Source organism: Halichoerus grypus, chromosome 9 (genome assembly GCF_964656455.1).
Source record: "Halichoerus grypus chromosome 9, mHalGry1.hap1.1, whole genome shotgun sequence".
Classification (NCBI taxonomy): Eukaryota; Metazoa; Chordata; class Mammalia; order Carnivora; family Phocidae; genus Halichoerus; species Halichoerus grypus.
In genome coordinates this window covers 93,126,849-93,141,289 of record NC_135720.1, presented here as the reverse complement: position 1 = coordinate 93,141,289, position 14,441 = coordinate 93,126,849, and the positions used below count along the sequence as shown (strand labels likewise).

Genomic DNA, 14,441 nt, shown 5'->3' with positions numbered 1-14,441 from the left:
TTTTTTAAGTAATTTCTACACCTAACATGGGGCTCAAACTCACGACCCGGAGATCGAGTCACATACTCCACCGACTGAGCTAGCCAGGGACCCCTACAATTACTAAGAATTTTAAGAAAAGATAAAAGAAGATGGGTGGCTTGGAAATGGGGAGGAGATGACAGTAGTATATTTGAAGGAGTCTCTATTAGGTAGAGTAAAACCTAGTCATTTTAAAAATAGTTTAAAATATTAAGGTTTACATTGCTAACCACTAGAAACTTCAAGGCCTTATCATTATAGAAAAGTATGAAAGAAATGAGAGGGATGGAGAACAAGAGTTGGAAAATGGTGGAAGAGGAAAGAATCTAAGAGAACCAAGAAAAGATGTGTTTATGGTGGGAGGTGCTGGTGTGCTACCAGGACCTCTTATGCACCACTTTATGGTAGCAGGGTTGTAGGTTATTTCATTTCTGCTCTCTAGGGTTTTTTTTTTTTTTTTTTAAGATTTTATTTATTTATTTGAGAGAGAGAGAGAATGAGAGACAGCATGAGAGGGAGGAGGGTCAGAGGGAGAAGCAGACTCCCTGCCGAGCAGGGAGCCCGATGTGGGACTCGATCCCAGGACTCCAGGATCATGACCTGAGCCGAAGGCAGTTGCTTAACCAACTGAGCCACCCAGGTGCCCATGCTCTCTAGGGTTTTTAACATAGCTAACAGGTTACTAATAAATCAGTCTAGATTGGGAAAAGAAACTTCTGGTGGGAGAAGTTCTTAACAGATAACCTTGAAATTTTATTTTGATGGATGGTACAAGATTTTGGTTATTTAGCCTCAAAATTTGGTCTTCTAGTTTCTCCAGTACATTATTTCTTTTTAAAGATTTTATTTATTTGTCAGAGAGACAGAGAGTGAGCAGCACAAGCAGGGGAAGCTGCAGGCAGAGGGAGAAGCAGGCTCCCTTCCGAGCAAGGAGCCCAATGAGGGACTCTACCCCAGGACTCAGGATCATGACCTGAGCCGAAGGCAGACGCTTAACCCACTGAGCCGCCCAGGCATCCCTCCAGTACATTATTTTTTAAAAAATTCCTTGTATAAATTACTTTTAAAGAAATCCTTAGCTATAATGGATTTGGTAATGATGGGAGCAGTTTTGGAGGTAGTGGAAGCTGTAATGATTTTGGCAATTACAACCAATCAATCTTGAAATTCTGGACCCATGAAAGAAGGAAATTTTGGAGGCAGACTCTCTGGCCCCTGTGGTGGTGGAGGCCAGTACTTTTCCAAACCACAAAACCAACATGGCTATGGCAGTTCCAGCAGCAGCAGTGGCATAGCGGTGGCAGAAAGTTTTAATTACTGCCAGGAAACGAAGTTTAGCAGGAGAGAAGAGCCAGAGAAGTGACAGGGAAGCTGCATGTTACAACGGATTTGTGAACTCAACCAAACAGTGGTGGCAGGGCCTAGCTGTACAAAGAAGACATGTTTGAGACAATACTCATGTGTATGGGCAAAAAATCTCGAGCACTGTATTTGTGACTAATATAACAGATTGTTTTAGTTTCTCTTCTATGGAAAAAAGCATTCCAACAAAGGATTTTAATACAGATTTTTTTTTAACACCTATGCTGTTGATTGCTAAATGTGATACCCTCATCATGATGCTGAATAAATATGTCTTTTAAAAAAAAAATTAGAAAAAGAAAGGCAGGCTTTAGGGTCAGTGGCATGTATATATAGAAAGAATAATGAAATTTTTGAAATGTTCAGAATATTTTTTATTTGGTGTTAGTATACCATGTCATGTACAAGTTTGGACTTCATGAAAAGGTTTAGAAATTAATAATATTCAAAATTAACATTTTTGTATAGTCTCTAATATCTTTTAAACTTGAGCAATTAAAATGTTTTTAGCTAATTCTTAACCAAATTCAGGTTAATGTTTCTCTCTTCTCAGATGAAGAAGTTGTTGAGCTTCCAGATTTGGATTATCTGCGAACCATGACTCATATAGTCTTTGTAGACTTTGATAACTGGTCAAACTTTTTTGGTCATCTGCCAGGGCATCTTAACCAAGGAACATTTATTTGGGGTTTTCAAGGTATGGTTGATAAGGAAAACATTTGAAATGATACCCTCTCCTCTTTTTTCCATTAGAATATGTGTCACGTTAAAAGGACTGCTCTTGAACCTTCTTGATTAGAACATACAAACATAATTAGAATATTGTCACTTTGCATTATAGCTACTCTGCTAGAATATTTTTCTCTTTACATTTCTGTGTGGTAAATATTAACTCTCTTTGGTGACCTAAAGTTTGTGGATCTTTAGATACATATTGAAAAAACCTTTATTCAACACCTGCAGTGTGCCAGGTACTATGCTTGGTATTAATTCATGTTTACTGATTATTATATTTATCTCCTTTTTAAAATATAAGAAAGTATGCTGAGTTTATTTTTTTTCCAAAGTATAAAACTAATAAATAGTAGAGTTAGCTTTTGAACTTGGTTGGGCCTCATGGCTACAGAACTAGTATGATTTTCAACATGCCACAACTGCCTCTTCAGTTCATCCTTACTGTATTCATCTAAATATCTCTTTACAAACCATTGACCAAACAGGGAGAGAGACTTCTTTGATTTACAGAAGGTTAGTATAGTGAACATCCAATAAACTTCATGTTTGATAGGGAACAACATAAAAAGAGGAGGATTGGATTTAAGATAGAAATGTACTGACCTGGATAAAGTTATCCAGTAGTCTTTTAGTAAATTTAGCTTTGCTGATTGCCCGTAATTTCTATCCACTGAGTAGCCTTGACATATTTGTGAAAAAAACCACTAATATGGTTTTATAGAAGTATACCATTCAGAGTCTTATCACACACATTACTTTTGATTCTCACTAACATACCTCTCTGTTTCCAGATGAATAGGCAGATTGAAGGAAGTCGGCCTATTTTGCCAAGATTTTGTAAAGCAACAAAATGGTGATACCCATACTAGAATTGAATTCTGCATTCTAATCTAGTACCTACCCTCTAGAAAAATTTTTCTCTAATAGTGTTTTTTCATGTTTGAGCTTTCAGTTGTATCTAGTGTTCTTTTCTTTTCTTTTTTTTTCTGTTTGACTATCATTTATGCCTTTTCTAAAAATAATAGGAGGAAACACCAATTGGAAGCCTCCACTCAACTGTAAGATCTATAATTACCTGAATAGGATTGGATGCTTCTTCCTTCATCCTCGTTGTAGTAAAAGGAAAGATGCTGCTGATTTTGCCATATGTATGCATGTGAGTGAGTGTTTTATTAAAAATCTAACATGAATCTAGGACCCATTTGCAATTTCCTTTCCACTTGGATCATAATGACACCTATAGAGCATGCTTCAGTGCTGTATTTTTGTGGGTTTTTTTTGTTTTTTTTTTTTTTTTTAAAGATTTTATTTATTTATTTGACAGAGAGAGACACAGCGAGAGAGGGAACACAAGCAGGAGGAGTGGGAGAGGGAGAGGGAGAAGCAGGCTTCCCGCGGAGCAGGGAGCCCGATGCGGGGCTCGATCCCAGGACGCTGGGATCATGACCTGAGCCGAAGGCAGACGCTTAACGACTGAGCCACCCAGGCGCCCCGAGTGCTGTATTTTTGTATAAAACCTTCTGCATTGGGTTCTACTTATGACTAATGAGGGCAAGGGCCCATATTATACTTATTTACTGCCTTTTTCCCCAAATCCTAGCAGACTGTCAGCTACTCATTGTAGACCCTTAACTATTTATAGAATAACGGTCAAGAGATGACATTGTACTTGATGTATGCTAAGATACTTTGACATTTTAACACCTCTGAAATTGGGGGGCACCTTAACAATCACCATTGGTCTAGATGGGATTTGCATTTGCTTCTCTGCCAGTCACCTAGAGAAGCTACCAATCTTGAGACCCATTTTAAATTAAATTCTCTGCTTAAGGATTTATGTATCACACTGATAGCATGAATTTACTCTGCAAATTTGTTTTTTAGGTATTTCTGTGTGTGTTTTTTTAAAGTTTATTTATTTATTTATTTATTTAGAAAGAGGGGAGGGGCAAGGGGGAGAGGGCAGGAGAGAGAATCTTAAGCAGGCTCCATGCCCAGTGTGAAGCCTGACACAGGGCTCCATCTCACAACCCTGAGGTCATGACCTGAGCCAAAATTAAGAGTTGGACCCTTAACCAACTGAGCCACCGAGGCACCCCTTAAGTTTTTTATTTATTTAAGTAATCTCTGCACCCAGCATGGGGCTCGAACCCATGACTCCCAAGACCAAGAGTCACATGCTCTACCGACTAAGCCAGCCAGGTACTGTCCCTCTCTGCAAACTTGTTGGCTGCTGCTTACATTTTAAACCATAAGACATTTCCTTTTCCATTTATTCAGTGCTAAGATTGAGTTATGCAAATTACCTTGCTTACCCTCTCTCTATGGCAGATTTATTTCTTACGTATTACCCTTAGATTAAGTATGTAGCCCTTATAGCATTCCAGCTTTATGTACTTCTTTTGGCTTTTTTTTTTTTTCTTTCTTGGTGGCACATAAAATATCTGATAATTGATGGCATTTTACATCTGATTAAATATGGTATATTTTATTTCTGAAGGAGATCTTTATATCATACTTTGGTGGGAGCTAGAAAACAAGCTAAATATATCTTTCTAGGGGTGCTTGGCTGGCTCGGTCAGTGGAGCATGCAACTCTTGATCTCAAGGTTGAGTTCAAGCCCCACGTTGGGTATAGAGATTCATTTTAAAAAGTAATAAAATCATGGGGCGCTTGGGTGGTTCAGTCGGTTAAGCGGCCGCCTTCGGCTCAGGTCATGTGGGATCGAGCCCCGCATCGGGCTCCCTGCTCGGCGGGAAGCCTGCTTCTCCCTCTCCCACTCCCCCTGCTTGTGTTCCCTCTCTCGCTGTCTCTCTCTGTCAAATAAATAAATAAAATCTTTTTAAAAAATTAAAAGTAATAAAATCTTAAATAAATACACCTTTCTAGGTATGTGTTCATTCTGAAATAGATGTAACTTAATTTAAACCTCAAGTACTGATTTCTATCAACATATGCATTTTGTTCCAACTTAGGCTGGCCGTCTAGATGAACAACTACCCAAGCAAATTCCTTTCACCATCCTCTCAGGAGATCAAGGTTTTCTGGAGCTAGAGAATCAATTTAAGAAGACTCAGAGGCCAGCACATATACTAAACCCTCACCATTTAGAGGGAGATATGATGTGTGCCTTGTTAAATAGCATATCTGATACCACCAAAGGTACGCAGCTGCAGTCACAGTGCAAACCGCCCAAGAGGAGGAGACTTCACTGCTGAGAGAAACCAATAAACTGCTGTCCACTAGTGAACTGTTGGCTGCTCACTAGAGCATCGTGTTCTCATACTTCTATATTTCTTATTTTTTACTTTTCTCTCATTCTTTAGTGTTTTAGAATTTTCTGGAGCCTTTTCTGATCTATTAGATAAAATCTGTATTCATGTATATAAAATATATATTCATGATTTGAAATATGTTAGTGCAATTTTGCAAAGCTCAGAATCCAGATTTTCACTGTTTCTAAAATACCAAATTTATCTTCACTTTTTCAGAAAGCTAATTGCTTATAGGTTAAACCAGAAAGCAATAAATAATATGGAAAAAAAAAAAAAAAGACAATTTTAAGAGGTTGACAGGGACAAAAATGAAGCCCTGAGAGATCTTTAATTACTTGGAAGAGGTCGGTACCTCCTGTCCTATTCCCAGGATTTACACGTTTTCTCTGACTTTCTGATATTGTTCAGTGAAAGGGTGTGCTGATGTTCAGTTTCACTAAGAAGTATTTAAGAAAGGATGCAATTCTAGGGATTCAGATGAGTTTTTTTTCGTAATTTCTGAAATATGGTAGAAGAAAAGAACAAATTTTTAAATATCCTAATGGTTTGCAGCCATGACTAAGATTTGAAGATACTGATGTATGACCTCAATGAAAAACTATTTTTGGCATTTTTACTATATGCCCTAAGTTTTCCAACTCTCCTCCTAGCTATTTTTTTCTTTCAGCGTGTTTGGAGCCACATCTTGATTGAAAACCCATTCTGAAGAATTTTGCTCTCATCACTGAATTACAGTGGATGAATTTACTTCTGCAAAGTTAGGAATCATTAATCTACTAGCCCAACTGCTCTTTAAAGGAAAATCGACTCTGTTTTACATATTTATGTCATGCCTTAGTACTGAATTTTATCTTCCTATTCTGTAATTTTTGTTTTCATCCATTTGCTTTTCTTATCTTTAGTTGCTGCTTTTTTTTTTTTAATCTTTTTCTTTTATTCTTTTGCCATCCTGTCCCCAGCCCTTAACAACATCTACTTAATATCCTGTAAAGTACTTAAATTTTTATCTTTGCCACCCAAGGCCGACCCTTTTTCTCCTTTTCCTATGCTGCTGCTTTGGGGAACATCTCTTTTGTAATTGTCACTGTGAAAACTGTTAGGGATTTGCTTCTCTTACCAGCTTTATTTGGAAATGAGAGCTGCATGTAAGTAGGTCTGCATGGGTATATTAGGGTTGGAGATAAGATACAGGTTATTATTACATGCTGATTGTTCCCCTCTGAGTACCCCTATGTGCTAGGTGTTTTTTTAATCATTCGTTCATATTCAGTGTTCTTTGGAATTTACTGCTCTTTGGGGACACCTGTGTACTTTATTCTGAATTTTTGTGAAATGCAGATATAGTACAGTGCATAAAGAAGGGCATGGGCTTTCTTTGGTTTGAATGCTAACTTTGCTGCTGCTTTGCTGTGTGATTTCAGGCAAGTTACTCAACTTTTTCTGACCCTCACTTTTTATATCTATAAAGTCTTAAGAATTAGTGATACGTATAAAGTATCTAGCACAGCATATAAAGTACTATGGGTGCTCAATAAATAGCAGCTATTTTTATTATTACTACCATAAGAAGAAAATATGATTCCTAGCCACTACTTTTTTTTTTCCTTAGTTTTTCTTTCCAATAGTTTTTATTGTGGTAAAATATACAGAACATAAGATTTACCATTTTAACCATTCTGAAGTATGTACTTCAGGTGTTTCCTACATTTACATTTTGTGCAGCCATCACCATCATCCATTTTCACAGCTCTTTTCATCTTGCAAAACTGAAACTTTATATCCATTTAACAGTAATTCCCCATTCCCCTTTTCCCAACCCCTGGAAAACACCATTCTATAGTATTTTGACTAAATACTTCATATAAGTGAAATCATACAGCATTTGTCTTTTTGTGCCTCGCCTGTTTCACTTAGCATAATGTCTTCAAGTTTCATCTGGGTTATAGCAAAGGTCAGAATTCCCTTCCTTTTTAAGGCTGAACAATATTCCATTGTATGTGTAGACTTTATTTTGCTTATCCATTTATCCATCAATGGATACTTGCATTGAATACATGTTTTTAACTATTGTGAGTAATGCTGCTATGAACACAGATGTATAAATATCTCTTCAAGACCTTGCTTTTATTTCTTTTGAGTATGTACCCAGAAGTGGAATAGCTGGATCATAAGCTAGTTCTGTTTTTAATTTTTTGAGATATTTCTGTACTGTTTTCCATAGCGACTATATCATTTTACATCCCTACCAAGAGTATACAAGGGTTCCAGTTTTTCTACATCTTTGTTAACATTTATTTTCTAGGTTTTGTTTGTTTGTTTTTGTTGATAGCCATCCTAATGGGTGTGAAGTGGTATCTCATTGTGGTTTTCATTTCCATTTCCCTAATGATTAGTGATGTTGAGCATCTTTTATGTGCTATAGCCACTACATTTTATTTTTTAATTTTTTAATTTTTTATTTTTTTTAAAGATTTTATTTATTTATTTGACAGAGACAGCGAGAGAGGGAACACAAGCAGGGGGAGTGGGAGAGGGAGAAGCAGGCTTCCCGCGGAGCAGGGAGGTCGATGCGGGGCTCAATCCCAGGACCCTGGGATCATGACCTGAGCCAAAGGCAGACGCTTAACGACTGAGCCACCCAGGCGCCCCTAGCCACTACATTTTAAAAGCAATGAGAATTATTAAAACTAAGTGGCCAGAGATATGTATAGTCCTTAAATCATGATGTTTCAGTTAGACCTAGATTTGAAGATGCTTTTGTAACTTAATTCTAAAATTCAAAAAAATAAGTTATACTGAATCATAGTATGTTCAGATTCAGTTTAAGACAATTTTTTTTTTTATGGAAGACTTAAAGACATCAGATTGCCTAGTAGTGAACTTTGTAATGAGAAAATCAAAGAACAGTCCTTGGATAACTTTATTCTATCACCTTTCCTAACAAATGACTTTGTAAATAGTAGAATAATAGTATTTGTTTAAAAATGATATTTGATACATGTTGGGACTTAGAAGATTTCTCAATGTCCACAAATACTATAATTCTTCTTGGGCCTTTAGGTACTTTTGGTTACTCTAAGAATGCCAGGATAACTCCTTCCTTCTAGCTTATTAGCACAGTGTTCCTATCTTCAGATTTGACAGCTAGACAGTTTCTTAAGGCAGTGTGGTTTTGGGGTGGGAATCAGTGGACCTTTTTGAGAATCTGACAAAAGCTTTCAATGCTTCTTTCCTCAAAAATGAACATGTATATATAATATCACATGCAACTTCAGGGGATTTGTGGTCTCAAGGCTCCTGGTTACCAACCATACCACAAACCTCTCCTTAGGATATGACAGCAGTTCATACTGTAAGTAACATCCAGTGAGAAGTTCTCATATTAATCATTGATTTAGAGACAGTCTGCTGATTTTTCAGTTTTTTTAAATCTCCACCATAGCATAGACAAATGGTAAAAGTTTGAACCTCTTATTTCTTTCTAACTTTTCAGAAATTTTCCATTAGTAGGACTAGAAAGTGATATTAGACTGGAGCTTCCTGTATAAACAAGGAAGAATCTGTTGAATAGTGTCATGAGAATCAGTGATTATGTGATATCTTATTTTTAGTCTTTGCCAGTTTTTCAGTTAAGTGAAGGTTTTTTTCAGGAGGTGTTTATCTCAGTAAAAATAAAGGTATTCAGAGTGGCTGATATGAATGATATGAATGTCCAGCCAGTTGGCCATAAGGTATTACTTTTTAGCTTGGCATGGAGGGAACAGCTAAGTAGCTTTACTACTGGTACTTTTTTAGATCTCTGACTTAGGGTAAGTCATTTACTTTTTGCAGCAAAGTAAGCCTATAGACTTAAGTTTGAGATTTGAAAATGTCATGGCTTTTGCCCTATAAAAATCTCTCTCCTTCTAAGCATCAGGATTCCAGCACAGGATAAATGTATAAATATAAATCCCTGTAGAGATATTTTAAAACATTTACTAATTTGTCCTTAATTGACACCTTTGGCCCCCTTATCCTTTATCAGTTCTGTTTTATAGTGTACTCCTCACTGTTTTAAAACTTGCCAAGATGCATGGATCCTTTCTAGTAATTCTAATCAGAGGAGCCAGGTAGACTTTCTCTTCTTTTGGACCTTTTACATTTTATTCACAAATATATGTTGATTCTAACTTGAGTCATATTCCAAAAATGCGGTTATAACTTGTCACTTAAGTGTTTTAAAGAAGAGGGGCACCCGAGTGGCTCAGTTGGTTGAGCTGCTAACCCCTGGTTTTGGCTCAGGTCATAATCTCAGGATCATGGGATCCAGCCCCAAGTTGGTTCTGTACTAAGTGCAGAATCTGCTTGTCCCTCTCCCTCCCCCTCTGCTCCTTCCCTTTTGTTCCTACCCCCCCCACCCCACCCCGCACACTCTCGCACCCTCTCTCTCTCAAATAAATAAAATCTTTGAATGTTTTAAAGAAGAGAAGGGCGGGGGTGCACCTGGGTGGCTCAGTTGGTTAAGCATCTGACTTGATTTCAGCTCAGGCCTTGCTCTCCGGGTCATGATTTTAGACCTTGCGTTGGGCTCCATGTTGGCCTCCACTTTGGGTGTGGAACTTACTTTAAAAAAAATGTAAAAATAAAAGAAAGGGAACTTTTTTTTTTTTTTTAAGAGAGGGAGGCTCCGGGGAGGGGCAGAGGGAGAGAGAAAATCTTAAGCAGACTCCATGCCCAGCGCCGAACCGAGGCAAGGCAGGACTCCATCTCACAACCCTGAGATCATGACCTGAGCCAAAATCAAGAGTCAGATGCTTAACTGACTGAGCCACCCAGACTCCCCAAAAGGGAACTAATCTTTATTGAAGGCTATAATGTGCCAGCCACTAATGCTAGCTACTTTTTATATTTGTAATGTTTGAAGACGTTTAAAAACATGTTTAAAGAATAACTTCCACATGTTATTTAATTCTCTTTGCAACACTTTGAGGTAGGATGTATTAGATTGTCCCATTTCATAGATGAGGGAGCAGAGGTCCAGAAAGGTTAAAATAAGCTACCTGCAAGTATTTTTCTCCTTATCAGTATCTCCTGCTAAGGCTGAGGCTTTTACTGACACAAATGTCTGATTTTGTGATGTAGAGAATTCAATGTGAATCATTGACTCTAACCATTTCCTTGAAAAATATAATGAGAGACTTTTTGCTGCAGTGTAATGACATTGCAGAGTTTGTGTAAAGATACCAAATATAAGAGTTGTGTTTTGTTTTTTTTTTAATATTTAGGAAGATGCATGGGAGGGGCAGAAAATAAAGAGGTTTGATTGTGGGTTCTGATATTTCTGATTATATGTTAAACATAGCTAAGGAAAGTGATCAGCACAATGAAGTAAATTCCCTTTTATCTCATAATTAAACAAAGAAGCCCCTATCTCAGCCCCACTTTTCTGTGACTGAATTTCTGCATTACCATTTTTTATTATATCATTGGTGACGATTGCTTATATAAAAAATTCTGTGGGCTCTTAAATATAACACAACTTAGCCAGATCTTGTAACTTAGTTGAAGAACACTGACTTGATTTATGTAAAATTTTCTTTTTAAAAACACAGTTTTGTGTGTTCAGTTGCTTATAGTTCTTTAGTAGTTAAACATCTTCCTTGCAGTTTTATGTGAAGTATTAACTTACCTAGATATTTTTTCTTAGGTATTACAAGGATGAACTTGAACAGAAGATATTATGAATTAGTGAATTCACACTGAAAACAGATTTTACTATGCTTTAAGATAATTTTTTTTGAATATTAACACCACAAGACCTAGGACTTTGTTATATCTGTTTACGTTATGTTTTCATTTTGGAATGAATGGGTGGAAGGAAGCCTTAAGTATAGTTGGTATCTATAGAGCCATATCAATTACACAGATTTTTTTTTTTTTAAGATTTTATTTATTTATTTGACAGAGAGAGACACAGTGAGAGAGGGAACACAAGCAGGGGGAGTGGGAGAGGGAGAAGCAGGCTTCCCGCTGAGCAGGGAGCCCGATGCGGGGCTCGATCCTAGGACCCTGGGATCATGGGCTGAGCCGAAGGCAGACGCTTAACGACTGAGCCACCCAGGCACCCCAATTACACAGATTTTTAAAACCATCTTAAATATTGAACAGAAAAGTTCACCTATGCTGTGAAAATGTGGCTGATTGAAGTAGCATCGTGCTCTATCCAGGAGGCATTATATAAAATAATTGTTGAACTTAATTTTAAGTCTGTCTGCCTGTTTCTTCAGCCTGTTAATGAGACTGACTATAGGTTGTTGTTTTGGGCAACATCCTAAAAATCTATATGATACAATTCTTTTTAAGGTAATGAAAATAGGAAAGAATATTCATGATTTTCTCTGCTCTTCAGGGGGTGCTGTTTAAGGGAAAGGAAACCTTTTTAATTTTTGCAGCTGAGACTCATGCTGATCCTTGTGATTCAAACCTACAGTTTTGCCTTAGGCCTTGTATGCAATGATGAATTGTTTAGTCCAGTTAAGACATGCTTCTTTTGACTGGCATTAACTTTGAATTGTAATAACAAAAACCTTGGGTACTTTCTCTTTATTTCTAATGTTTTAAGGCTTAATTTATTGTTCTTCAGATTGTCAATGGAATGTTTTATTTCCCTAAAACATTGCTTGAAATACTGGAATTCCTAGGTGTATATAACAGATTGTAAAAACAACAACAACAACAACAACAATATTTTTGCTAGACTGGCAAAAGATGACTTAAATTTTTGCAGCAAAGTGAAATATAGTGGTTTTCATTTATAAACACTTAAAAAATCTTTATCTTTTAAATGTATATTTGAATTTTTACATATTTTCCACAGAATCAAATATGTGCATATGACTTATATTCAGTTATTTAAACCCTGATTCAGTCACTGTGATGTATATATTGACTTAAATGTAGTTAAAGTGATAAATCCAATATTTGGTCACTGGTTCAAATTTTAAGTGACTTTGGCAATACCTGGTCAGCCAGTGTCATTTTTATAGACTTAGGTCTTTCATTATGAAAGTATTTAAGATGTCAGGTAAGTGAGTTTGTGCCGTGCAGAGGCATTGCTAATTTAAACCTATGGTCTCTGTAGCAATGAATGCATGATTTTCAAAATAAGAGTTTTATCTTACCATTCTTAAAAATTTTTAAGACGATTTCATGCAAATTAAACTTTGGAATTTATTTGCTAGAATTAAACAAGCATACTAGCTTTTCTTAATTTCCAGTTTTTTAAATAATAGAATTTTATATTTCATGAACAGTTGTGCTAAAAGAAATTTTTCAAATGATTTGAATACAGAGCTAAAATTGAGTTGACTATTTCATTAGCTCCCCCCCCCCCTTAATTTAAGTAGTATTTGGTAAGCATTTTTAAAAAGCAAACCTACAAGGAAAGAGGTATAATAATGAATTGTAATTAGTAAGCTTGGGTATGGAAGTGGTCATCGAAAATAAGATTGTTTGAGAATACGTAAGTTATGGCACAGTAACTTTTTCAGAAATAAATTTGCATTTATTGATTCTGCCTTACAGAATGTGACAGTGATGATAACCTGGGTATAAAAAATACTTCAACAGAAGAAGAATTGAGATCCACAGAAGGTAACCTAATGAAGTTAATCCTTTTTCTATTTGACTATATCTGCATGTTTTTTAATTGCTCCCTCTCTTGCCTCTTCACCTGCTCTTCACCTACTCCCTCCTACCCCTGAATTTCAAAAACATTTTTTCCTTGTTTAAAGGAGAGTTTGCATTTTCCCATGTAAGATGAGTTAGGGACAAAAGCCTAAAATATTTTCTGACCCCTTGCAGAAAAAGTTTGCAAGTGGGCTAGGAGAAGGTTTTGGTTTCCAAATTTTTCTTTATTTTGAGTAGTATTAAATTAAGAATATTAAATGTTAAGCAGTAGAATTATGAAAACAAGCACTTACATGTGAATATTAATAGACTTTCTATAAATTATTTTCTTTCTTCTTAAAGGAAAAGCTATATTCTTCCATAGGTTAAAAAGAACTTTTGTATTAACTTCACATCAAGTCATTTCCTGGCTGTACCACTATTTGGTTGGCATATGCCCATTTATTCACTTTGGTTTTTGTATAACAGACTGTGCTTCTTAATAACCATGGGGAAAAACAAAACAGTGATTTTAGAGAATAGTTTAAGCTTCACAGAAGAACTGAAACCATTATACTGGCACCTTTAACATTAAAGGACAACAGTAGAAGCCTTAATATATATTCCAATAAAGTATTTGTTATTGGAGATTTGAGAGTGGGAATGTGGAGACTAGAAAGTAGGGAGGAAAATATGGCTAAACAAGCACAGACAAAATGGCTCAGCTGATTTGTTTTCTGTGTATTTGCTTGATCTCTCATATAATGCAATTAGTTTAATTAAGAGTATACTAGAGCTTTGTGCTATTAGGAGTTTGGGAATTTGAATCTGGCAGTGAAATTTATTCATCCATTCAGTGAAGTAGAAAACTCTAATCTGGGGCGCCTGGGTGGCTCAGTCGTTAAGCATCTGCCCTCGGCTCAAGTCATGATCCCAGGGTCCTGGGATCGAGGCCTGCATCAGGCTCCCTGCTCAGCGAGAAGCCTGCTTCTCCCTCTTCCACTCCCCCTGTTTGTGTTCCCTCTCTCACTGTGTCTCTGTCAAATAAATAAATAAAATCTTAAAAAAAAAAAAAAGCAACTCTAATCTTTCTTTCTTACAGCCAAAATTCAGTGGTTAAGCGAAATTGGCAGTAAATCTACAGCCTAATTAGAAGCAAGTTTTTTGACCAACTTGTTTTCCCAACATGGTTTTTCAAGATCTAGCTCACTGCTTAGCAGCCACATAATGAGTTAAACAAATGAAAGAAGTTTTGTGGGTTAAAAAAACAAACAAGGGGCGCCTGGGTGGCTCAGTCGGTTAAGCGTCTGCCTTCCTAAGCATGTCTTCAGCTCAGGCCGTGATCCCAGGGTTCTGGGATTGAGTCACACATTGGGCTCCCGGCTCAGCAGGGAGTCTGTT

The 14,441-nt window shown here is 36.7% G+C and overlaps 1 protein-coding gene across 2 annotated transcripts in view; it reads left to right on the top strand.

Annotated features, from left to right (window-relative positions):
• Positions 1–14,441, top strand: part of ZNF451 (zinc finger protein 451) — a 97,167-nt gene that overhangs the window by 70,017 nt on the left and 12,709 nt on the right. Inside the window, exons 11-14 of one of the 2 annotated variants that reach the window (XM_078055188.1) lie at positions 1,937–2,080; positions 3,144–3,274; positions 5,094–5,280; positions 12,957–13,025. In XM_078055188.1, coding sequence (XP_077911314.1) covers positions 1,937–2,080; positions 3,144–3,274; positions 5,094–5,280; positions 12,957–13,025 — 531 coding nt within the window. The remainder of the gene's footprint in view (positions 1–1,936; positions 2,081–3,143; positions 3,275–5,093; positions 5,281–12,956; positions 13,026–14,441) is intronic. The other variant, XM_078055189.1, reaches the window with a different exon arrangement.